Source organism: Papilio polytes, unplaced genomic scaffold (genome assembly GCF_000836215.1).
Source record: "Papilio polytes unplaced genomic scaffold, Ppol_1.0 DF824169.1, whole genome shotgun sequence".
NCBI classification, from domain to species: Eukaryota; Metazoa; Arthropoda; class Insecta; order Lepidoptera; family Papilionidae; genus Papilio; species Papilio polytes.
The window spans coordinates 3,960,270-3,987,462 of record NW_013525035.1 but is presented as its reverse complement, the minus strand read 5'-3'; the positions used below and the strand labels follow the sequence as shown (position 1 = coordinate 3,987,462).

At 33.9% G+C, this 27,193-nt stretch overlaps 1 protein-coding gene across 2 annotated transcripts in view; it reads left to right on the top strand.

Annotated features, from left to right (window-relative positions):
* LOC106111440 (solute carrier family 41 member 1-like) overlaps nt 1-27,193 on the top strand; it is a 43,235-nt gene that overhangs the window by 11,597 nt on the left and 4,445 nt on the right. The window contains exons 2-9 of one of the 2 annotated variants that reach the window (XM_013293535.1): nt 9,054-9,146; nt 15,616-15,743; nt 19,582-19,686; nt 20,742-20,808; nt 24,706-24,818; nt 25,294-25,438; nt 26,120-26,266; nt 26,796-26,943. In XM_013293535.1, the coding sequence (XP_013148989.1) occupies nt 9,056-9,146; nt 15,616-15,743; nt 19,582-19,686; nt 20,742-20,808; nt 24,706-24,818; nt 25,294-25,438; nt 26,120-26,266; nt 26,796-26,943 (944 nt within the window). In that variant the 5' untranslated portion in view covers nt 9,054-9,055. Of the gene's footprint in view, nt 1-9,053; nt 9,147-12,191; nt 12,719-15,615; nt 15,744-19,581; nt 19,687-20,741; nt 20,809-24,705; nt 24,819-25,293; nt 25,439-26,119; nt 26,267-26,795; nt 26,944-27,193 lie in introns of those variants that run through there. The other variant, XM_013293536.1, reaches the window with a different exon arrangement.

Below are 27,193 nucleotides of genomic sequence, written 5' to 3'. Positions count from 1 at the left end.
AGATAATGAAATAACAATCGCGTAACATTAGAAACACCATCCTTTTGACCACCATCTTAAATGGAAACTACACAACACAATCTAATCGGATTGGAAACATTTACAGACATTAACCAATTGATTTTATAATAACAAAACGCATTATTCAACCATTTGATGACAACTGTCATCAGTCATTCGATCGACGCTTGCCATCTGTCATGCCCGATGCATATTCACCCAGTACTCAAAATTATTAATGGCCAGTAACTTTAATTCCAAAATCGTTTCGCATCAATAACAATTTCGCCCTGTTATATTTATATTTTAAACTAGCTTTCGCTCGACTCCGTTCGCGTGGAAATTAATAAAACAAATGTTAAGCCTATGTGTTCTTCCGGACTTTCCTATATATCTGTACTAAATTTCATCGAAATCCGTTCAGCCGTTTAGGCTACAAACTCTAACAAACATCAATCCATCTAAACTTTCACATTTGTAATAATAAGTATGATGTAGCAAAATTATAAAAATTTAGTAGTTTCACGGTCGAATACTGGAACGACATTTCAATTTCACTAAAACTTTTCGTTTGTTAGATTGTACAGCGATAAATTAGTTTTAATTCGTTTTAATATTCGGCTGTCTCCACTCGTTATAAAGTTTGCTTTACTGTGTTTGCTTTCTATAGTAAATTTTATTAATTTATACCAAGGTCAAGGTAAAGATTTCCACGTTATGAATAATATAAGTTCATCAAGAATTGACCTTCTGTGTTGTTAACGATGCAAATAATTTTGCAAGGAAAGAAGTTAATACGTAATCGTTTTTTACTTAATCAATTGTTTTGAGAGAAGGATAGGGGAAATATATTTCTGTGCATCCCCTCCTCTGTTGATTATGTTAGCTTGTAATATTGCTAAACACGTGAATATTTTACAATGTATTTCTATAGAATAGATAATAAAAATATAAATGCCAATCATTTAAACGCATCGTATAAAAGTTTTATAGCCTAATAAATCTTATATTGTTCTATGTATTATATTTTAAATAGAAATATGAATCATTTGTCTTATAAACACGTGCAAACGCCAAACGTGTTTTAGATCGTTTGAGCTGTTAAAAGAAATTTCAATTGGTTAAACCATTAGATAAAAACATGTTGAAAAATTTTCTGTCAAATGAGTTTAGAGCTGGCGCATCAGTGCCGGATTAAGCCTGGGCGGGGCCTATGGTAACACATTGAAAAAAATAAATTAAGAAATCATTTCTCACAAAAAAATAAAAAAAAAATAAATAAATAAATATACCGACGAATTGAATACCTCCTTCTTTTGGGAAGTCGGTCAAAAATTGAAATTGATGTAAATATATAAGAATAATTAGAAGATATATTAAGGTATATTTATAAGAAATGGGTGTTTGTCGCCAACAAACTGCACAGCAGTTTTATTTGTAAAATTTTTTTCTGTATGTAAATTAAAAAAAAATCTTTCAAGGGGCCCTTGTTTTACCTTAGGTTCTCAAGCTTAGAGTACTAAATAAAACATTTTATTTTTATTTTGGCAGGCGTTAGAGCGCGTGCCTCCAAATTCGCGGAGCCCGTAGCATTTGCAACTCTTGCTATATGGCTAATCGGGCACTGGGGCGCCTTTGATTAAACTATCGAACAACTGTTTTGCGATTGTCGATTGTTTCGCAGCCAAATCAACTGTCTAGCACAACTAAAAATCGAATAGTGGCTACCTCTATTAAGCTTAGTTTAATTAATTTTCCCTTTCATATTACAATATTTTATTGAAGTTTTACTATAATCGCGTGTGAGGTTAATGCAGCAAAGTTACCAGCATAGGCCTCGGTCAAGGCGAATTCCACGTGCGGTCGCCTGACCCTACACGTGCTATTATTTCATGGACTTAGTACACGTGTTACTTTAAGAGGGATCACTTGATCCTTCTCTCCCCTGATCCTAAGGTAGGTTCCTATGTAAACAACGCAATTTATATAACAACTAGCTGATGATCGCGACTTCGTCCTCGTGACAGTGTCACCTATGTCTCCTCTATATGTATTTTGAATCTCTTTGATGAGGCGATTGACAGTACTGAGATATGGTCACGGAGATGATAATCAAGTTTTATAAAATATCTTAATTTGGGGTCAACATAGGAATGAAGTGGATACAGACCTTAACGCTTAGAGGCGAGTTGTGAAAGCCGAACGTTGCGCCACGGGGGCAGTGGAGCGTTGCCCTTGCGCCATAATGCGCTTTATTTTTTATTTTCTGTTTTCGAGACAATGTACAGTCACCGACATAAAAAAAAAATAAAATAATCATGTATTATTTCAAGGTTATTTTATTACTGTTTAATTAATCTTTTTCGGTTGTACAATTAACTTAAAAAAGTGGTTACTTATTTTGATGAAAAGCAACTAAAGTATGCGTTTATAACAGAAATATTTCAAGTGTAAGCAGCACTAAAAGAATTATAAAAAAACAGCAAAATCAACCTATTAGATGCATTTGTATCCTAATAAATTCCAACCTTTAGTGATGTATATAAGTCATGTAACACTTTTGTACATAACTGTACTATCTGAACTTCGCTTTAATGCGAGAGTTTCTTATGCAACCAAATAGCAAAGTATTTGGCTTTTGTTCTACTATTGCAATACTTGATCACATTTTAATAAATATAATTATTACTTACGACCCAATTGTCTTTTACACTCAAAACTGTTTTGTTGTAGAAAATGTTTATACAATTGTTTCCACACATTAAAACAGTAAATAATTAATGAAAAACTTCCTAGAATTTCGAGAAACATTTGCCATCGAATTGACGACGATATAAGTTTAGTTCATTTTATTTTTATATCTATACTATTATAATAAAGCGTAAACACACACTTCTTTGTTTCCTAAGTCAGCAATCACAGCATATTTTCGAATAGTACTTTTTTTAATAAAAAGATTTACACTTACGTCACGCTTAGGCTATATATTTTTACGCCATTAAACTTAGGGGGTAAATATTTTGGATAAAAATCCTAACGTGGGAAAGAGACCATAAGTTGCTGCCAACATCAAGGAAGCAATTGTTATTTGTGCATTTGAATTTTCACATTTCATGCGGATGAAGCCGCACTAGAACAGCTAGTTAAATATAATATCGAAACTTACATTTAAAAAGTCGATAGTGCTCACCGTGTCCGAATCGATTCGTCGGCCGTTCCGAGTGCCGAATCGATTAAAGATTATCGTAATCGATTTTACTCTCACCATTCGATTACTTTACAATTTCCATTTATTTATTGCGTACAGATTGCTATGATGCCATACTTGACCTTGTTATTGTTAATTAACATTGTTGATTATGTCACAGTAAACGTTTTGGGTTATAATTTTATAGACCAAAGTTATCTGACCTGCTAGGCACAAGACAAACTAAATTATAATAGCTCACTAGCGCCCCCCTGTCATTGTCAAAAATGACACAACAACCTCGTCGTATTTTGCTGTCATGTCATTTTCTGTACGGGTTTTAAATTTTTACTGAAAAATAATATTATAATAGAATTAACCTCAAAACAAGAGCCTCTCTAATCGGTTCAGATCCTAACTGGAAAATAATATTAGAAGGCGATAAAGTAAATTTCCAGCAAGTTGATCGAACGTGCGATCGAAAATCTGTGGACTTCGCAAGTCGCTGCATGACGTATAATCTCTATTTATATTATAAAGAGGAAAGATTTGTATTTTTGGATTTTTGCAGTTATGTATTTGATTCACGCAAAAACTACTGGTCCGATTTTACAAATTCTTTCACTATTAAAAAGGTAATTTATCTGCGAGTAACATAGGCGTATTTTTTAGTTTCACGCGGACGAAGTTGCGAGCAACAACTAGTCTTTAGTAAAAGTACAAAACTCTTTAGTCGCGGTATTTCCCAATCGTGCACGAATTTACATCTTATAGCTATTATACTCGCAATTTCGTATTAAAAGACGTAATATAATTCTGGTGAAGCCTTCTAAGACTTGAATGAATCATACAGAACAGGATGTTAATTTTTTTGTTAGATATTGTGGACAATATCGTATTATAAAAACTTAAATGATACTATTAGATATTACATTCAAGAAATTAAATCGCTAATTGAATTTAATTTTCCATTTTAACTTTGATGTTAAATATCATACATCATATTAATATTATAAATGCGAAAGTTTAGATGGATGGATGTTTTTTAGAATTTGCAATCTAAACGGTTGAACGGATTTCGATGAAATTTAGTACAAATGTAGAGGATAGTCTAGAAGAATATATAAAGCTACTCACTTTTGTTTTTATTTCCACGCGGACGGAGTCGCGGGCGAAAGCTATTTTTTTTATAAATGGAAGCTTACTTATAGAATATAAATACAAATAGTTTCCTGGGGAAAATCGAATTCTTTCCTACATTGTTTTTCGATTGACGATATGCATCTTACGTCATTACCCACGTAATTAATTCTCTAAGAATTAAATCGAACACTACTCGTATATCGAACTCTAAATTTTCCACTATAAAATCAAAAGAATTCGTTATTATACATGTTTGAATAATTCCGTGATGTTTCTAAGTTTACGTTAACCACTGGTGTAATACGTTAGATCTGATATCAGCTTACAAACTTTAAGTGCCGTTTCCACCAAGCGATTATTCGCGAACGACAATTGAGAGTCGCGGATCCAGTATGCTTGACAGCTATACAAATAGCAGTTACGTATTCTTGCAGTTAGTCTCTTAGTGGCAAATAGGTTTAATATTCGTTAATTCACTTGGAGGTCACTTTATGAGTTTCGGAGTACTAACCGGAACATATCCGTATACTTGTAATGCACGCTGAAAATAAATACTTCCTTTGAGAACGTTAGAAACAAGTGTAGCAATAAGAATTTTTTTTTGTCGTTTAACATTGCTTAGTCGTTCATTTAGATAAGAGGTTCTTGTAGACATGTTTAAAAATCTTAAAGGTTTCAATAGATCTGCGTTTTTATGGAGTTTTATTTTATGATATTTTAGGGGATAGGCAGGATTAGCTAAGATTTAAATTCACTAAAAGAATCTCGGTGGCTATCCTGTAAAGTGACTTGAACCAAGAATTTTGAAGAATGTTAGAAGTGTTAGCTTTTATTCTTGAAGGTTATTTAGTCTGTGCTATAAATCAGTACCGTTTATCTTTATCTAAAATAACAATATAAACTTTGTAATTGTGATCCAACACCGTATTTAAATATTTATATCATGGTTTTAAAATGTCGGAATTCTCCTTTTTATGTTAATAATCAGACAATAGTCAGATGTCAGAAGTAAGGGTGTTGCTTTGGCTCGACGACACGACGGCCATATTGGTACTGGCGAGCGTGGATACATGGGAAAACGGTGTTATTGGTAAGGTTTTTCTGTATAAATTGGAAGAAAACATAAAAAGACTATATTTTATTAAAGCATAACATGGCTGTGGCTCCTATAGAAAGTAGTTCCAAACCTGCTAAACATGCCTTAATTAAATCTGGTACAGACGTGAAATCCTCCAAAAATCCTTAAATACGGACACAATGAAATGGTTAGGTAACTACATTATTTCGAGAGATGTTATTAAATCTTTCATTTTATTTGTTCGTGAAAATGATATAATTTAATACATGATATATCATCCATAATCCATTTAGGTGTTTATGTACTTTTAAATAATGATTATCAATCAATTAATCATTCTCAATTGATTAGTGGCTGTAATTTCTATTAACGGATATCGCAATCCAAAAATGTAGATAATAAAAATTAGATAAAATAATAATTTTAAGAATTCATTCTTTAAATACCAAAGCCGAGATTTGTTGGCATTGGCTTGTAGTTGTCGCAGAAATTGTTACTAATTACCCAATTTTGATTAAAATATATAGCCTAAAGCGTGTGTTCAGTGGTTATTATTAAAACTACGAGTAGATGTTCCCTTGCGGATTCATCCGCATGAAATTATAAAAACTTTATTTTATTGTTTACATTTGTCAAATTCTTAATTGTAAATGTCAAAATTACCGTCACCAATAAACTTGTTTCCTTAATGTTGGCAGCTTGTAGTTTATGGTGCCTTTCCCACATGAATTTTTATTCCCAATTTATTTACCCTCTAAATTTAATAGTGTGGAAATATATGGCCTAAAGCGTGTCGTAATGTAAGGCTTTTCATTTAAGACATAATTATTAAAACATGCTGAGATTGCTGACATCTTACGTCACGAAGTTGTGTGTGTCTACGCTTTATATTAGTATAGAGTATAGAAGATAAAAATTATATCATGCATACTATTAAATTGATATAACAACGATGATGAATAAAATTTGACTGTCACAAAAATAGTTTCACTTTTATGACGTCATAATGTCCGACTGTCGTAAAATCTGATGAGATTTATTATGTGATGTAATACATATCTAATCTAACTAATATTATAAATGCGAAAGTTTAGATGGATGGATGTTTGTTAGAGTTTATAGCCTAAACGGCTGAATGGATCTGGATAAAATTTGGCATAGATGTAGAGCAGAGTATGGAAGAACACATAGGCTACTTACTTTTGTTTTTTTTTAATACCACGGACGGAGTCGCAGGCGAAAGCTAGTATTTATATAAGAACACTAAACTAGTTAATACTAGCCGCTGCACGCGATTCGTCCTCGTGAAATTAGAAAATAACAATAACATAGACTATGTTACTCATTGATAACGTAGCTTAATGGTAAAAGAATTTTTAAAATCTGCCCAGTAGTTTTTGAGTTATTTCAATACATAAGAGAACCCAAAAATACAAATCTTTCCTCTTTATACTATTAGTATAGATATGGACTAGCTATAGTGCCTCTTTCCTCGCGAAATTAAAAAAAAATATAATAGGCTATGTGTTCTTCCAGACAAAGTCTATACATCTATGCCTTGCTAGTTCCGTTGAGTGGTTCTAGAGATACATAGAAACAAACATCCATCCATCCATCTAAACTTTCGCATCTATAATATTAGTGCGATTAAAAGAATTCGTCATCTATCCTTAATAACAATGTAATATAAAAATTGTAAGCTTTCCATTGTAACGTTATAAGTACCTACTTTTAAATGTTTATAAGCTGTACATTAGTACTTTGTTATGCACATTAGGTATTTAAATAACTAGCTGTCCAAGTGCGACTTCATCCGCATAAAATTATGAAAATTTTATTTTATTGTTTACATGTGTCAAATTATCAATTGCAAATGTCGAAATGACATGACATGATGACAAACCATGGCAGCTTTGCTTCCTTGATGTTGGCAGCAACTTATGGTCTCTTTCCCACATTAGGGTTTTTATCCAAAATATTTACCGCCTAAGTTTAATGGCGTGAAAATATATAGCCTAAAGCGTGACGTAAGTGTAGGGCTTTTTATTAAAACAAGAATTATTCAAAAATATGCTGTAGTTACTGACATCTTAGGCAACAAAGAAGTGTGTGTTTACGCTTTATTATAATAGTGTGAATATAAATAATATACTTTTGTATATATTTTGTTTTTAAGTATCTCTAAAATAACATCGGCATTTCTTTATTAAAAAGATATTTTCGCTTTCACCTTGTCGACAAGTTTACTTTTTAACCTAAATACAATGACCTCAAGTCTTAACCTTTGTACGGCTTCGATCTAAGATTTCACTGCCGTAGTAAAAACTTAATTACTATATCGATCTATAAAATGATAACTTATGTTGAAACGATCGTATACACTGAGTGACTTTAAGAGCGCACCTTGGACTAAATTATCGCACAATCGTTGTACGATTGTCGATTGTTACGCAGCCAATTCAACTGTTTAGTTGTACAACTAAAAATAGAGTAGTAGACCTCCATATAAATCATAGGAATCAAAGCGAGACTACACAGTTATACAACAGTTAAGTCAATGGTGTGCGGGCTCTAATGCCGCTGACGCATCGTACTAATATTATTAATGCGAAAGTTTAGATGGATGGATGTTTGTTAGAGTTTGCAGCCTAAACGGGTCAACGGATTTCGATGAATTTTGGTATAGATGTAGAGAATAGTCTGGAAGAACACGTAGGCTATTCACTTTTGTTTTTTTTTTAATTCCATGCGGACGGAGTCGCGGGCGAAAGCTTGTATTAAAATAAAATCGATGACGGATCGGATTATTATAATAATAATCCACTTTAGAGAATTATTGATTTTCATATCAAGGATTATTAAAAAAACGTCTTATTGGGTTATTTTATTAATAAATCAATCAACAATACTTTTAATATGTTTTATCCGATAAGCCGTCTCCGTCTTCCTATATTTATCGAGTTAAAGGTGCAATCAACTTTATTTTATTTATCACTAGCTGTTGCCCGTGACTTCGTTCACGCAATATTAAGATAAAAAAGTGCCCTATAATATGCCCGTCTATGTCAGCTTTCCTTCAGTGAAAGTCTGGTCGAAATCGGTCTAGCCGTTTAGGATATAACCCGGAACAAACGCGGCTTGCGGACAGACAGACAAAACAATTTTATTTACTGTCTTTGTTATCACCAACGCAAATACCTGATCTTACCGAAATCTGGAATTTTCTTTTGATATTACAAACAAACACTGCAACTATTATATTATACTTTATTATATGTATATATATATATAGATTTCATAAACATACTAAATGCTTAATATTATAAAGAGGAAAGATTTGTATTTTTGTATGTATTGAAAAAAATCAAAAACTACTGAGCCGATTTCAAAAATGCTTTCACCATTAATTCATTCCATTAAACCACTAATCCACACCCTTCTTATCCACCCTGCATATCCTCTTTCACAATATCCCTCCTTACATCCATGCTATAATATAACATATTTATATGTACTAAGGTTCGAAAGCTAGATTTTGCAAAACAAGCCTTCAATCGAATCAACAATGCACGCTTTCTCATGTTAAAGATAACTTGAATTTGATTTTAAAAACAACGGTCATAAAGTACATTTTTGTTTATACAGGCATGGTTGGAGCCCTCGATGTCGTCAAACCGTCAGATAAAGTGGAAGATTATTCGCCCCACATTAACGGAAACCCAGTTTTTACCATCAGCGGTAAGTCTCAAGTCATTTTATTACTTTATAACTTAAGTTGGCAGACGAGCAAGCGGCCACCCGAAACCGCCAAAATGGCTAACCGACCGCCGCCCATAGACATCCGCAATTGCAGATGCGTTGCTCTTATACGACGGAGGAGGAGACGCACATAAAGAGGATATTTCCCCTTCCTACGCATCTCCTCCACCGTCAAATCCACTTCCTCTTCCCAACCTCTGCTTATAAGAAAAGGGTGGTAAAGAGAAAGGGACTTAAATTAGGCCTCCGGCACCACACTCATCAGACGAAACGGAATTGCTCCCATTTCACGCCTGTCTTCTGTGTGGTCGCGGTATTACACCGGGCGTGCCGGCCCTGCAGTGCTAAGATGTTAAAGCGGGCACTACCACTGTTAAAAGTTAGTTAGTACTTAGTTTGTTTTTAGATCGTGCGCACTTTTGACTAAACTGTCGCACAAATGTTTAGTCTTGTTTTGATTCCTTTGAGTTTATATGGAGGTGCGCTACTTGATTTTTAGTTATGCAACAGAATGGGATGAAACAATCGACAACCGCACAACAGTTACGCGATAATTTACTCAAAGCTGCGCTCGCTTTTAGTCATCGATAAAAATCGTGCATGCACTTCGTGTATGTCCAGCCTTAGAGGTAATCTTTTGATAACGATGTTACCTATGGTTACAGTATTTTATAAATAAATAATATCGATAATTAAAATCTAAATCGACTGACGAAATGTTTCGATTTTGCGTTTCACATAGATAATTCTTAACGCCAAATTTATATAAAAAAGATAAAATCTATTTGATTAGTCTTGTGCGTGTGCACCTTGACAAAACTAACGCCCAACTATTTAGTCTCGTTTAGACTCCTTTATGCTTAACGAGCTGTTGCCCGCGACTTCGTACGCGTGGTATTAGAAAACATACCAACTATATAAATAACAAAAAGCTACGTATCCCTCGGGAACCGGACATTTCTCGGAGATGAAGCTTATCCCATGCGTACTTCAGATTTTGTTTTATATCTGTGCCAAATTTCAATAAGATATGTTGAACCGTTGCAGAATGATCGAATAAACATTAAAAAAGTAAATTCGAAATCCGTCCAACGGTTTAGACTACAAACTCTTACAAACATCCATCCATCCATCTAAATTCTAATATTAGTAAGATTTGTTGACTGCCATTTATTCCCATTGGAAAGGGTTAAAACAGTGCGGAATAAAAATTAATAGCCTATGCGTTCTTTCACATTTTGTTATGTATTAATGCCAAGTTTCATCAAGATCCGTTTTGTGTATAACAAAATATATATAAACGACTCTGCGTCAACTTAAAGTCATTTTTTTTATAATGATGCCATTTTACTACGTTTAACTCATAAACACCAACCATTTCCTACATGTAAATGGCTTTTTAATACCGCAGTTTAGATTCACAATAATTATATACAGAATTAGGAAAATACCACGGAAGTTGAATACAACTATTGTAGTTTAGAAAATTGCTAATTTTAAGTAACTGTACCTCAAAGGTTCAATTATTTATGACCTGAACTTAGAACTTAAAAACATTTAAACATTTTATGTGAAGGAAACTGCGCGAACAGGAACGTGAAAGTCATAATGTGGACAAGTTGTATTTTTATTTAAAAAAATATTATGCAATATGATTAATTTGGACCAATACGCAATCTATACTAATATAATAAAGCGTAAACACACACTTCTTTGTTGCCTAAGATGTCAGCAATTACAGAATACTTTTGAATAACTCTTCCTTTAATAAAAAGCCCTACACTTACGTCACGCTTTAGGCTATATATTTTCACGCCATTACACTTAGGGGTAAATATTTTGGATAAAAACCCTAATGTGGGAAAGCGACCATAAGTTGCTGCCAACATCAAGGAAACAAGATTGCCAAGGTTTGTTATGTCAGTTTGACATTTGATATTGATAATTTGACAAATGTAAGTAATAAAATCAAATTTTAATAATCTCATGCGAGTGGAGCCGCACGGGAACAGTTAGTCACTAGTAAATATAGTTGTTTCTTTCTTGTCCAACAAGAATGAGGGAGACGAAAACACCAAAAAAAATGTTAACCTGTAATTAATTTACCTGGAATGTTTAAATACATGAAAATGTTTATTAATTAATAATTATCATTATGATAAATCTTCTAACAAACATGTCCAAGTGATAGTCGACAAAATAAATAAGTTTGTTATCTATTAAGAATCGTAATCTGTTGTCGATAACAATACAAATAGTGTTGTCAACCATTCATCTGCAATTGTATCGATATCGAATACTCTGATAGCAATATTGAGACAATACGTTTTATGAATTAAAACAACCGAAAACTGGCATAAATGTTAAGTTAAGACATTATCTTTATAGTATTTACGAATGCATCCTAAGTTTTTGATACAATTTTAAAGTCAAATTCCTTAAAACGAATCGATCTTTGTATTCTAAGTGCGATTTTGTTATTTTTACGTAAAAAATTCGGATTGGTTTTCTAAGAAACTTTTAAACAATACTTATGGAGCATTTTTAAATTGTAGCTAAAGTATGGTGATTCGTTTTATTTCAAACGAGAAAAAAACTTCTGTTTTATGTTTAGTATCTGTTTTCACTGGAAGCTGAGAACCGCGCGACATTTGCGCGCAACTTTTAAATTTTTTACTTCACAAGTCAGTTAAAAAATGAGCACACACTATTTCAAATTATTCTGAGTTTACTTTGACAACCCTAAAATATCTGTACAAATAAAAATTACATAAAATTCTATGAATTATCTCGGCAGATTAATATTTAACTTCGTTCATAAAAAAAACTTTCCTGACACAATCTGACTATTTAATTACGCAGTCATTAAATCAACACATGAGAGTTACCTTATCTTAGCACAAACAAAGTTCATTATTAAAAGCAAACTGGGTAATTTGTTATTATCGTTTGACCCTCATTGGAGATTGTTATTCAAACTTTGCTCTAAAAGTGAATGTATTCATTTTACAGTATGCCAGCACACTGTAAACATTGTCAAATAAATTAAAAACTTTTTGTTCGCGATCTCTAAAAAGTATTGCATCTGACGTTCGTAGTATAATCTGTGCCGTGTTTGACAGTTGGAGTTCTCTTCGTTTATTTTAAAACCAAAAATGTAATTCAAAATCGTTTACCGCGTTGTCACAGATAGATTTAATTATAAAAGTGTGTTTTTATGTTAATTATACTTTGTAAATTGCAATCGTATCCAATTAATATTGTTAAAAAATGTGATTACAACCTTCTTCGCGTTCTCCGTTAAATGTATTTATTGACATTTGTAACTTAATCTTTGTTGCGTATTAGTTACTAACCAGAAATGTTTTTCATAAGGAAATAGTTATTCCGCAATTGATTTTCGTTGATCCCAACGCAATGAATCGGTAGTCTGGCTTTGTTATTGCAAGAAGATAGTTGTTACACGATAATGTCGCTTGTAGACGTCGGTGCTCACGTCGAGATGGCCATCCAAAAATATTGGAGAAGAATGGACGGCTATATTATTCTGGGTAACTATATTTGCAATTATTCTAACCTTGATCGATTGACACCGAACAAATCGATTATTTTCAAGGTAGGTATTTCTATATTTTGCAATTCTCAGTGAAAATTTTAAGTTTCATAATAGATTTTAACTACAAACGTGACAATATTAGTGGCTCAGGGGTTATGTATTTGACTTGTAATCTGCAGGTCCTGGGTTCGAATCCCGCCTTTAACCAATGTGTTTACAGATTGTCGATTTTTCATTATTTACACGTAATTCTTAAGGTGATGAAAAACTATGATACGACATGCACTTATAGGTAAAAAAATTTGAAGATATGTGTTAAGTCAACCCGCATAATTTCTCGTGTAGACTATGGCTTAGTCTCTTGTAACTTAGGGTCGACTTTGATTCCTCATCAGGGACGATAGTAAGCTAATCATTTTACTATAGTAAATAACTGAGATCTCGAGTAGATCATAGGTTAGAATCCAAGATTGATAGCTTACGTTTATATCAATAACATATGTTAAAATAAACAACATTTTCAAAACATAATTTCATCATGAAATTTCATATTATAAATAGGTACATTTGTTATCATTCAACCAATAATTAGCGATAAGATTATAGTCTAACTAAGTTTAAATGAATCTGAGGGCAGGATTGGTGTTTCAATCGCCTTCTTGAAATTCGGAATTTCGTGCTCAATATAGCAAGGAGTTTTATATTCCTCATCAGACTGGAATAAATAAAATATCTTTTAATGAGATAATCTGGAAATAATTCTATGACAAAATGATCTGTATCTATCTATACATATAATGAAATTGGAATGTCTGTTTGTAAGATTAAACGAACATTTTCAGATTTCGAGAAAATGATATATTTGCGTTGGAGATAACAAAATCATATTTTTTTTGTTGTCTATCTATCCGTAATCCACGTATGTTTCGGGCAATCTCCATAAAGACTGGGGCGATTTCGACCGTACTTTCACTGAAGGGTAGCTGACATAGACGGGCATATTATATGCAACTTATTATCATAATAGTCACGGGCAACAGCTAGTTTTATACTAAAACGATATTGTAACTAAGTGGATATTATGCCCTTGTAAGTTTGATTGTCATTTGTTTATAGGCGACAATCTCTGGGTCATATTTGTGTCCAACGTGCAGCGATAACTGTCACGTGGCACGTGCGCGGCCTCTACAAAAGTAAATATTAAAAAGTTTGTTAACCTGATTGATTATTATTTTTTAAACATAATTATCGAACCTCGGTGGCTCAGGAGTTAACTTGAATTGTAATCTATAGATCTTGGGTTCGAATCCCGCCATGTAGTGTTTTCCGAGTTTCCAATTCCATATGTTTGAAGTTGTAATAATAAATGAAAACATCCTATGGAATAAGTTATGAAGTCAACCTGCACTGGGCCTAATTATCCCTTACTTAGGGTAGGTTCAGAGCAAGTGGGGATTAGTTTAACAAAAACAGATTCAACTTTTTAAGTCTGGTATCTTTTAGATCGCAGTTTTTGATAGAAAATAATGTTCTTGTAAACAAAGAGTTTTTATTATCAACTCACAATATCAAATGCACTCGAGCGCGAAGCTAATAAGAATCTCATAGATATGGAATTTTGAAGTGTCCTTAACTTTGATTAGGTCATGGCTGACATGACGTAGCAGTTGAAGTTATTAATTTTTTTTATATATTATATACGGTGGCAAACGTGCAAGCGGCCTGAATCCACCGAAATGGAAAGCGACCGCTGCCCATAAACATCCGCAATTGCAGATGCGTTGCCTACTCTTAATTGACGGAGGAGGAGACGCATAAAGAGGACATTTCCCCTTCCTATGCGTCTCCTCCACCGTCAAATCCACTTTTCCATGCCATCCTTTCCTTTTAAGAAAAGGGTGGTAATGAAAAAGGAATAAAATTAGGCCTCCGGCACCACATTCATCAGACGAAACGCGGAATTGCTTACACTTTACGCCTGTTTTCTGTGTGGTCGTGGTATTATAAAAGCCAACCCATTCGTGCGAAGTTGTGAAAGCTCTACCACTATTAAATTCTAATCCTAGTATTTTAGTTATGCAATACTTACCTCATGTCTCGTATGTTATTTTTAAAATTCGCATATGTCCGATAATATCTGTTAATAATGACTGATGTGAAATTACGCGTATAATCCTTTGTTGCGTATTAAGATGTTATAAATTGATTATTACGTTACTTTTAATAGATTTGTGTTTATTATTCCCGTGGTTGTATGTTACAAAATAACTTTTTTAAATAGATTGATCGGTCACTTAAACACTATCCTGGCTTACCCGTCTACGGACGAGGCCGGGATTGTGTTTAAGTTGGCCGACATCTGTTCAAGAAAACAGTCAGTTAATTAAGTTTTGTTTGTTTAAGATTTATGATAACACCCCCTGTAAAAATAAATAAAAAAAAATAGATCGATAGATACACATCTGAATGATGTCTCCACGTTAATCTATTTGCTCACCGTTAACTCAATTTTCTTAAAAAAGGAATACAATATTTCCGTTTTTAAGAATATAGGTTTGTACACTCAGTTACTATGTTATATTCCAGCTTTAACTACTGTATATTTGTAATCAGTAAGAAAACCCCTTAGAGTAGATGTTTTATGCTAAAAGTGCGATTTTCGATTGTTTTGTGAAATTAAACAGTTAGTGGCCAATTCAACTGTGTAGTTGCATGACTAAAAATCGAATAGTGTGCATATCTTCGTATAAGCTTATAGGAATAAAAGCGAGACTAAACAGTTGTGTGGTAGTTTAGTAAAAGGTGTGCGCGTTCTAAATCTACACTAAGGGCGCTTGTTAGCATTTAAAGACAGAATGATACAACATTAATAATGTCTGTTCTTTGTTCCAGATGAGATTGGCTGTCCTGACACCGCTTTCAATATGGCGTCCATAAACTCTAACGGTGATCTGAAAAGTCCAGGTGATCCAGAGAAAAAGGTCCCAGAGACCGACGCTGAGAAACAACCACTGTCAGGGGTAAGTTGTAATACTACTTAGCACAACTAAAGCGACTAGCATATCAAAACCGTTGTAAAAAAACGCAACACTCGCGTTTCCTGTAATCATCTATACTATTATAATAAAGCGTAAATACACACTTCTTTGTTGCCTAAGATGTCAGCAATTACAGCATATTTTTGAATAATCATTTTTTTAATAGAAAAGCCCTACACTTACGTCACGCTTTAGGCTGTATATTTTCACGCCATTAAACTTAGGGGGTTAATATTTTGGATAAACACCCTAATGTGGGAAAGAGACCATAAATTGTTGCCAACATCAAGGAAGCAAGATTGCCAAGTTTTGTCATGTCCTGTCATTTTAACATTTGCTATTGATAATTTGACAAACGTAAACACTAATTTAAATTCATAATTTCATGCGGATGAAGCCGCACGGGAATACCTAGTGTTTAATGAAAACTCTTGTTGGTAGACACAAAAATTGCCACGTGAACTCGAAGTCCAATACCAAAACACGTGTAGAAACACGATATAGATAACTGTATCTCTTTAATATCATATTACGCTTAGTCAATAATTTATATACAGGATACCATCATATCGAAAAAATAAATCTATTTAAAACAAGCTGTTGCCAGTAACTCCGTTCGTTAATTTACAACCTCACATATGTGCTTCCAGCAAAAGCCAGTGGTGGAGAAATTGAGAAGCAAAAGGTTAACGTGGTATGGACATATGCGACGAGACGATGGGGACATAAACCAGAAAGTGTTAAGAATGAATGTGGATGGCTACAAAGGCAGAGGAAGACCGAAGAAAGTATGGATGGATTGTGTGAAAGAGGATATGCTTAAGAAAGGAGTGGATTCAGATATGACGACTGATAGAGATGTATGGAAGCAGCACATATTGTGCCGACCCTCCATTAGGGATAAGGGCAAGTTGATGATATGTTCTTCCAGTAAAAGTTTCGTCATAAAAACTTATTTATAAAACTAATGACTATATGTAAATTAAGAAACGGAGTCACTGGCAATAGCTAGTTTTAAATAGATTTTTTTTGATATAATGGTGACAATTGCGGACTTGAACAGACAGACAGAAATTGGTTTTTCGTTATAACACAAATATGTGTACGAAATATGATAAAATTACAGACACTCCAATGTTTTTAACTGTATGTATGTAATTAATTAAGATTATAAAAGATTTGTATAAATTGATTATATAAATCAATATTAAATTTATCAATAGTGATGTACATTATTGATTGAACATTGTTTTAAAAAACATGTTCGTATCTGTTCGGGTATCTTTACAATTATATCGCTTATAAAAACCAAAATCCGATTTAAAGCTGCTACTGATAAATATGATAATTAATAAAAACTGTTCAATTAAACCTTTCTTACGCCTGATTAAACTATAGCACAATGGTTGTGCGATTGTCTATTGTTTCACAGCCAATTCAACTGTTTAGTCACACAACTAAAATCGAGTACCGCACCTCCATACAAGCTCATAGAAATCAAAGCGAGACTACAGTTGCGATAGTTTGTTTTCAGATGTGCATTTAGTAATTAACAGTGGTAGAGCCCGCTTTAACATCTTAGCACTGCAGGGCCGGCATGCCCGGTGTAATACCGCGACCACACAGAAGACAGGCGTGAAATGGGAGCAATTCCGTGTTTCGTCTGAGGAGTGTGGTGCCGGAGGCCTAATTTAAGTCCCTTTTTCTTTACCACCCTTTTCTTACAAGGAGAAGTTGGGAAGAGGAAGTGGATTTGACGGTGGAGGAGATACGTAGGAAGGGAACGGAAATGTCCTCTTTATGTGCGTCTCCTCCTCCGTCAATCAAGGGTAAGCAACGCATCTGCAATTGCAGTTGTTTATGGGTAGCGGTCGCTTTCCATTTCGGTGGATTCAGGTGGCCGCGTGCTCGTTTGCCACCTTATTTTATTTAAAAAAAAATAAGTAACATTTATGACTGAGTGTGGCATTACCGTTGTTAATGTATTATTTTATTTACCGAGGATGGTTTATTTTACGTCTTATTCATCGTTTTTCCTCAAAACGTGACATCTATTGTGCATATAACTAACAATAACTGTTTTCTTAACTAAACATATCTTGTTTTCCATTACAATTAACACACGTATGTTTTTGCGACTTAACTCCACTGCTTTGAACCTATACATAAATACTTTTTTACTAATTACTAACTGTTGCTCGCGTATTCGTCCGTCAAAAATAATAAACAACAGCCTATTACTCACTGATATAGGTTGTGGTTTAGTAGTTAGTACTTTTTCTGAGTTATTTCAATACATACAAAAATCTAAAAATACAAATCTTTCCTTTTTATAATATTAGTATATATTTGTATCTAGTGAACCGTCCCGGCTTCGCACGGGTTCAATACTGATACGATAATGTATTTACGACATATTTGTCTTCTACATTACACATGGGGACAGACAGCGGGAAGCGACTTTGTTTTATACTGTTTATAGTTAGAAATAAAAATGCGAGAGTGGATGTCTCGATGGATATTTTTTAGAAATTATCAACAGAACATCATCATCATCATCACCAGCTCACTATACGTCCCCACCGAGGGGCTCGGAGCCTAACCTAATAAGGGGTGACTAGGCCATAGTCAACCACGCTGGCCCAGTGCGAGTTGGTTGACTTCACACATATCTTTGAATTTCTTCGCCGATATGTGCAGGTTGCATCACGATGTTTTCCTTCACCGTAAGAACGTCGGTTAAATAATGTACATATGAAAATTCGAAAAACCGATATTCACATTGGTACACGGCGGGATTCGAACCCAAGACCTGTAGATTACAAGTCAAGTGTTTAAACCACTGAGCCACCGACGTTCCTCCACTGAGCCACCGACGCTCCTAATCAACAGAACGGCTCGACATCTCTTTAAGAAATTTGGCATAGATGTAGCAGATAGTCAATTATAATTGTTTAAAGCCGCGCGGATTGAGTCGCTGGCAAAAGCTATAAAAATGATGAAATACATTGCTTTTAAATGTAAAACATGCGGTTAAAATTATGATGAATCTATAACATTACCTACACTTCTATACTATTATAATAAAGCTTAAACACAAACTTCTTTGTTGCCTAAGATGTCGGCAATTACAGCATATCTTTGAATAATTATTTTTCTTAATAAAAAGCCCTACACTTACGTTACGCTTTAGGCTATATATTTTCACGCCATTAACCTTAGGGGCTAAATATTTTGGATAAAAACCCTAATGTGCGAAAGAGACTAGAAGTTGCTGCCAACATCAAGGAAGCAAGGTTGTCATTTTGACATTTGTAATTGATAATTTGACAGATGTAAACAATAAAATAAATTTTTTATATAATAATTTCATGCGCGAGAAGCCGCACGGGAACAGCTAGTTAACAATATATCCGAACGCTGGGATTCTTTAACTGCGTAGGAGAAATTATGTGCGTCAAAGTCCGTGAGAAATTAGTTGTGAATGGAAGTGCTTTGATCTGTTTGACATCGAAACTACATTTCATTGTTTGACACACTGGGGGATTATTACAAATGTTCGTGAGAACGTTCCGTTACGTTCATAGCTTCAACAGAGCTAACGCCAACAAATCTCATACAAGTTTTGTCGATAACGTTACGAATATGTTCTAACGACTGTCACTTAAATATTCTTGATATATCCTTTAAGGTCTACTTAGCAAGAACTTTTATTGCCTAATCGTTTTTTTTTCTATCACGTTTTTGACGAATTTTTATCAACCGCTCAAATACAGCTTTTGTTATAGATGTATTTATTCAAACTCTTCTTTTTTTGCAGAAGAAAGAAGAAAGATGGTTTACAACGTTAATGCAAGTGGCTGTACCCTTCTTCATCGCAGGCGCAGGGACTATCGGAGCCGGCTTAGTTCTCGGGAGTGTCAGAGTAAGTACCGAGTTACCGATCAATTGCTAATTTTATCATTTTTAAATCGATCTGAATATTTTACAAACTGACATGAAACATGTAGGAAATGATTTATACATTTAACATGATTTTAAATTTGTTTGTGTAATATGTAAGAATAGGCAAAATTTGTCGCGAATGTTAATATAAACAGATCTTTTTTAAGCATTCGTTTTGTTCGTACTTTTCTTATTGCTATCTTAGATTATGCAGTTCATAATCATAAAGCGCATAATCTATTATAATAAAGCGTAAACACACACTTCTTTGTTGCCTAAGGTGTCAGCAAATACTGCATATTATTGAAAAATTATTTTTTTAATAAAAGCCCTACACTTACGTCACGCTTTAGGCTATATATGTTCACGCCATTAAACTTTGGGGGTAAATATTTTGGATAAAACCCCAAATGTGGCAAAGAGACCATAAGTTGCTGCCAACATCAAGGAAGCAAGGTTGTCATTTACGCATCTGAATTTTAACATTTGACAATTACAATTTCATGCGGATGAAGCCGCACGAGAACAGCTATCAGATTTATAAGCGATTTAAATTTGCTTTATTTAAAAAAGCGCCATCTATTATCGAAAACGGTAAACTAGTGAGTAGTGCACTTGCTATCAACTTATCGATATCATCCATCAGTTTTCAATTAATAATGGACGTTTGTTTTAGAAATTACATGAATGTAATTAAGATAAGAGAATGCTATGGAACTATTCTATATGCTTACTATTGTAAGAAAATAGTTGTTTGTACTAATATTATAAAGAGGAAAGATTTGTATTTTTGTATGTATTGAATAACTATAATAATAACTCAAAAACTGCCGGGCCGATTTTAAAAATACTTTCACTGTTAGAATGGTAATTTATCTGTTAGTGACATATGCTATATTTTTTAATTTCACGCGGGCGAAGTTGTATTCAATAAAATGTTGGGTTTAATATATTTATTGCCATTTCTAATGTTTTTATCCAGTAGTTTTACTATAAATTGTATAATTTTTAATCTATATTTTGTATTGGTTTCAGAACTGGGAAGTTTTTCAAAATGTATCAGCGATCTTTGTATTAGTGCCGTCCCTCTCTGGTTTAAAAGGTATGTTGTTTTAATACAATTCTTATGTTTGCAATACTGAAATATTCTACATAACATACGCATATCATTAGAATCGAATCTTAGAGGTGACGAGGCATAAAATCGTCTTATAAGATCGGGCGCACACCCTTGACTAACCAATCGACAATCTTTGTGCGATTGTCGATTGTTTTGCAGCCAATTCAACTGTTTAGTTGCACAACTAAAAATCGAAAAGCCCACCTCCATATAAGCTCATAGGAATCAAAGCGAGACTACAGTTGTGCGATAGTTTAGTTTCACGAACGCTCTGTACATATGAAATTCGAAATTCAAATATCGACCTCAGAACTATCTGTGTCAAATTAGGGTCCGTTTTTTCTTGATGAAATGTATAATGAACTCTTGTGTTGATAACATAAAGCTCTTTTTCATTTGCTATATAAATCTGCTCTGTTCTACGCTCCAGGTTATCTGAACGGACCCTTACAAGTTCAGTCCTTAGTCACACTAATGTTTAATGACAAGTTATACTAGAAAATAATACATGTTAACACTTAATTCAAGTTCGAAACAATTGTCACAACAATAAACTATGTCCTTTAAAATAAGTATGAGTACATGACATTGTGGGTACTCATAAAATTATATCCGGTACTTGCGAGACTTACTATGTATTGCCATCTTTGTTTAATTCAAAGAGTTAGACAGAGATAGCAATATGTAGAAGTGTTTCGATAATAAAGACCTACCATTACGATAGAAACGTCATGTATGTAATTTATAGACAATTGTTTTGTATTGTTTGCAATGTTAAGCCAGCTACACACCTTCTGTTTTAACTGTACAGATAAATAATTGAGTTGACAAAACTAGAAGGCCCTATTTTATTCCCTTTTATTTCCAATCATTTTCTTGCACGAGAAGGATGGGAGGAAAAAGATGTGGTGGAGGAGGCGCATAGGATGGGGAACTAACCTCTTTATGTGCGTCTCCCTCTCAGTTGATTAGATTTCGCAACGGAAGAAAAATTGCGGATGTATATGGGCAGCGATCGCTACACTTTTTTGGCGAATTCAGATGACCGCTCTCATGTTTGCTACCTTGTAATATAGAAAAATAGAAGTCTAAAATTTTACTGAGAGTTACTGTACATGCCAACTGGTCAGTTAAGACTGAAGGTGTGTAGCGGACTTTATATTACATACGAATTAAGTAAGAAAAGAACATTCTAGAGTTTAATATTTAGTAAGTTGTTTTGTTGTTTCATAGTGAGTTATTGTCGTAATTTACAAAATATTGTTTTAAAATTATTCAGTTTTCACCTTATTTAATTTCAAGTATTATCAAGGAAAGTTTGAATTGTTTTTTGTAAATATATAGAGTATTATCTTAGAATAACTAAAACTGACAAACTCAATAAAACAAAGCTCTTAAGATATACAATAACAATGTTATCTTTTCAAGTACTTTCTATTGTATTAGAAAGGGAGTATTGCGAAATACCTTTTGTTAAATGGAAGATAATTACTTACTATGTATATGTTTCTGTACAAAATTACATGATAATTCCTGTAGATTTCAGAGATTCATTTCATAAGATAATTAAATATAGCCTAGCGTAGCCTGAAAAGTTAGTAAAAAGAAGCTCTATTAGTGACAAAATTATCAAAACAGACGATTATATTTCTGTCCCACGGCGATCTCATGTCTCTCCCTTTCTTAACCGGCACAACCTTATGAACATGGCCAGTCGACGAACCCTACACATGTCCACGTTGCTTTTTGGAGTAATCAAATCAGGCGAACCCTCTTATTTATATGAAAAGTTAACCTTCTCACAACGTTGCATTAGGACAGCACCACGACTTAATTACCCCACGTACCATACGGCTGCCTTCCGAGGCAGCTTTCGATTTGCCGCAACTAAGTGCTGGAATGACCTTCCACCTCCAATTAGAAATTTGAAATCTGTTAACTCTTTTAAATTTAAATTAAAAACACTTCTACTTTCGACACAAAAATCCAGCACATAAAACATAAAATCATACCCTGTGTGTATTTAATTCGTGATTTCTGCCAATGCGCACTAAAATATTATTTTGTTATTTAAATGTGTCAGGTTATCAATTGCTTATGTCAAAATTATATTGTGACAATGTACATTTTATTTTGTAATGGAGACATAGGATTCAAAGCGCGACTAAACAGTTATGGGATAGTTTATCAAAGGTGCGCGCGGTCTTTAGTTCGACTGTCTAGTAAATTGACAAACGAACGATGTTTACAGTTTGTCGGTGACATAAATTACTCGTATCAGAATGACACAGGACCTACATTAATTACACGAGTCGTGTGAAAGTAAACAATTAATGTTATGACAAGAATGATTTATCTTATTATTTTGATCCTTTGTTTTCCGGTTTCTATTTCTGTTTGACTTTCATTATTGTTATTTATAACAATAATAGAGATATTCAATTGTTAATACCGTCATGGATTAATAAAATAAATAATTATGTTACTACGCTAATTAAAGCCGATAGACAGGATAGATTGCATAAGACTTTTATGTGAGCAGCTCCTCCCCCCTATTTTGATCTAGGGTTACTAATGTGACGATAAAATATACAATATATACTAATATAATAAAGAGGAAAGAGTTGTATTTTTGCATCTATTAAAAAGCTAAATAATCAGTGAGTAACATAGGCTATTTTTTTAATTCCACGCGGACGCAATCAGTAACAGCTAGTGTCATACTTCATACTTCATGCTAATATTATAAATGCGAAAGTTTAGACGGATGGATGTTTGTTAGAGTTTGTAGCCTAAACAGCTGAACGGATTTCTATGAAATTTGGCATAGACGTACAGGATAGTCTGGAAGAACACATAGGCTAGAGTAAAGCGGGCGGAGTCACGGGCGAAAGCTAGTATGATATAGTAAAAACATAGAGATAGAATTAGACCCTATAGTAACAATTTATAAAAACATATTTTCGTGTCCTCGTCTTGACTTAAAAAAATTTATTCGTCTTACTTATGTTATAAATATTGTAAGTGTGCATGGACGGATGGATATTTCTTACTAAGTATCTTTAAAACTGCTTAACATGTCCGTTATTGAACAACAACACAGATTTTGAACATAGTCTACTTCCGAAGTTAATTCTCGGGAAAAACCTATTTTTACATAAGTTTTATTTACAGCATATCAATACGTTATCGGTTAACTGCGTTTCCAGGATGTCGTAAATTATGTTTTAAATACCATTTTGATAATACTAAGCTTCCAGACGACGTAATCACAAAATCTGTCTACTGATTAAAATATTTCATTAATAAATAACAAGGACAAGTACTGCAGCACGTGATTCAATAGGAAATAAACGAACATGCAATAAAATTATATCGATAGGCTAAATTATAGTCCCACGGACTTATCTGGCTCGATAAGAACGCTGTGGTTACGGTCAGTTATATTAGAAATATATTCTTACTAATCTATGACAAATTTCATCACGATCCGTTCAGCCGTTTGGCTACAAACTCTAACAAACATCCATCCATCTAAACTTTCGCATTTATAATATTATTATAGTATGAAGTATGATGTTTGTTAGAGTTTGTAGCCTAAACGGCTGAACGGATATCGACGAAATTTGATATAGATGTAGAGGATAAGCTGGAAAAACAAATGGGCTACTTAGTTTTGTTTTTTTTAATGCCACGCGGACGGAGTCGCGGGCGAAAGCTAGTAACTAATTTTAGTAAGATAAAATATTAACATGAATATAAATTTCTATGCAAAAACAACTATACAGATATCGTTATCTCAATTCTTTTAAAGTTAATATAAGAGATGACAATATAAATGAAAGAATTAAATTAATTTCTTATTATGTTTGTCCTTAGGTAATTTGGACATGTGCCTCGCATCACGACTATCAACGCAAGCAAATCTCGGTAACATGGAAACGCCACGGGAAGTCATTTCTATGGTTGTCGGAAACATATCACTAGTTCAGGTAAATGCTCATGCAAGTGATTCTTAGTAGACGTATCAAAAGCTTTGTAGAGGACCTCAAAAGCTTATCTATTGAGCCCAAAGTATGTATCTAGGAGGTCCTACTGCCGTATCCCTTTATGCCCCGGTACACATAAAATTATGTTCTGCACAGACTAGTGTGATGTTCCAAGTGATTAACATATTTGATGACCTCATTAATAATGCATTTAGTTGGTACCTCAGTATGTAGCCAAATAAACTTAGAAGTGAACAACAGATTCCCATTGAGAATCTCGGAGTCTACCATAAACTACACTAGCCTAGTACAATCATAAAACACAAACTTGTTGACAATAAAATACTGATCTCAACTATAATTTCTTCGTGCTCTGATATACTCCAAAGTCTGCTTATCTATACCCTAAGTGCAGTTTTTAAGTTATATTTCTTATATCTCTTATAACTCTTCAAAACTTTTATCTCTATCTTTCTAGGTACAAGCAATAGTAGCTGCTACGGTTGTCTCAATGTTCGCTATAGTGGTCAACGCAATAACCGACCGAGCATTCAACGGCAGTTTTGTGTTGCTTCTCATCGCCTCTGCTGTCTTCACCGCGACAACAACGTGCTTCGTCTTAGGTTAGTCAGTCTGTTTTACCTTCAAAGTGTATACAAGCAAACAGATTTTGATATTGACTACCAGTAGGCATTTGCTTTTTTAATCCAGGATTCATAATACAGATAAACGTTCTATAAGAAGTTTTGACGTTAAAGAAGGATGCCGTTAAAAACCGTCCAGGACATTGGACATAATTACAGACATGTCTGTTTATAAAAAGGGGCTCCACGTAAGAATTCCCCTCCCCTGGATGCTATTGTCGCTGAAACCGCTACTGATTTAAAGCATCTCTCTCTCTACCCGGTGTCCAATATATTGTGATGTCGGCTTTCTTTATCAATCTTCCCCACTTCGCTAGGTCTTAGTCTTTTTCTTAAAGTGCCATCTTCTTTTAAAATTCGGCGATCATTAGGCTAACTTGCATTCTTGATACCGCGGCTCTAAACAGTGAACTGTACCTAAGTCTGCCTGATCCTAAACCTAGCACTCAGACATGTCTCTGCGCACCTTTCTTCCACCTTGTTTTCGGTTTGCCTTAACTCTTTTACCTGGAAGGGAAAGCTGCACAGCTAAATTACGAACATAGACCAACTTAAAAGAACATAGACCTATCTTTTTCTCGCAGATCTTAAATATATAGAAACTCTAGAAGAATCTGACAGAGTTTAAAGTTTCGTTTGATAATAAAATTTCTCTTCCAGATTTCGTAATGGTGTTAGTAATCTTCGGATCGCAGAAGTTTAAAGTGAATCCAGACAATGTGGCGACACCGCTGGCCGCGTCTATCGGAGATATTGTGTCTAACTCAGTGCTTGCTGTCACCGCGCAATACATGTACGATCAGATAAGTAAGTAAAGGTTTCTGTTATTGTTTAAATTTAGATGTATTTTTAAACAGTAATATAATTAGCGTAATAAAACTGAAAATTAACTCCGCCAGAATGGCGCACTATTCTATTACGTCTCATTGACATTGACAGCTGTCATAGTGAAGAGACTTATGTCAATGGTCTAGTGATTTTCTTAACAATACTAATGTGTATCGTCTTGAAATTTATGCAATTTGTGTTGTTTTTTACCTATTTGGAAGTGGAATTCTGAGATTTTTCTACTCTTTGGTAGATCATATGCAAAAAAGTCCTTAAAAATTCTGTTATTACCTTGTTTTGTCACTGTCATGCAGTGTGATCGTAAACTTTTGCTTCTTTAATGTTTCTGGTTAATTTAATTTTCTTGTCTTTCTGAATACTAGTTATATTTTTCAACGATGTACCACTTTTGATGTAGTCTTCATAAGTATTTATATTGCATTTGAACGAATGATTTAGTTAAATTCAAATTTGGTAGAATTACAAGGTTTTATTGTTTTCTTTCCAGAAATATCTCTATGGCAACCGATAGCTCTGATGTGCGTGTACTACAGCTTGCTGCCTCTTTGGGTCTTCATTGTATGGAGGAACAAGTACACCAAGAAAGTGCTGATGACTGGATGGACTCCTGTGATTTCTGCTCTCTTCATCAGCGGGTAAGTTACCTTCAAGTATAATTTCTTAACTAGCCAGGAAAAGATATTAAAATCAGTTCACAGGTCAATCTAAAAATCAAAATTGTTACTGTACCTTTTTGTGACAAATATCGTCTTATGAGGGATTTTCTAAGTAAATGACTTAAATCATCATCTTTCTCCTTGTCCTACTCCCGTAGGGTCGGCGTAACAGGTTTTTGTCCTCCACATAACTCTATCGTACGACATCTCAATAACTCCCTTCTTGATC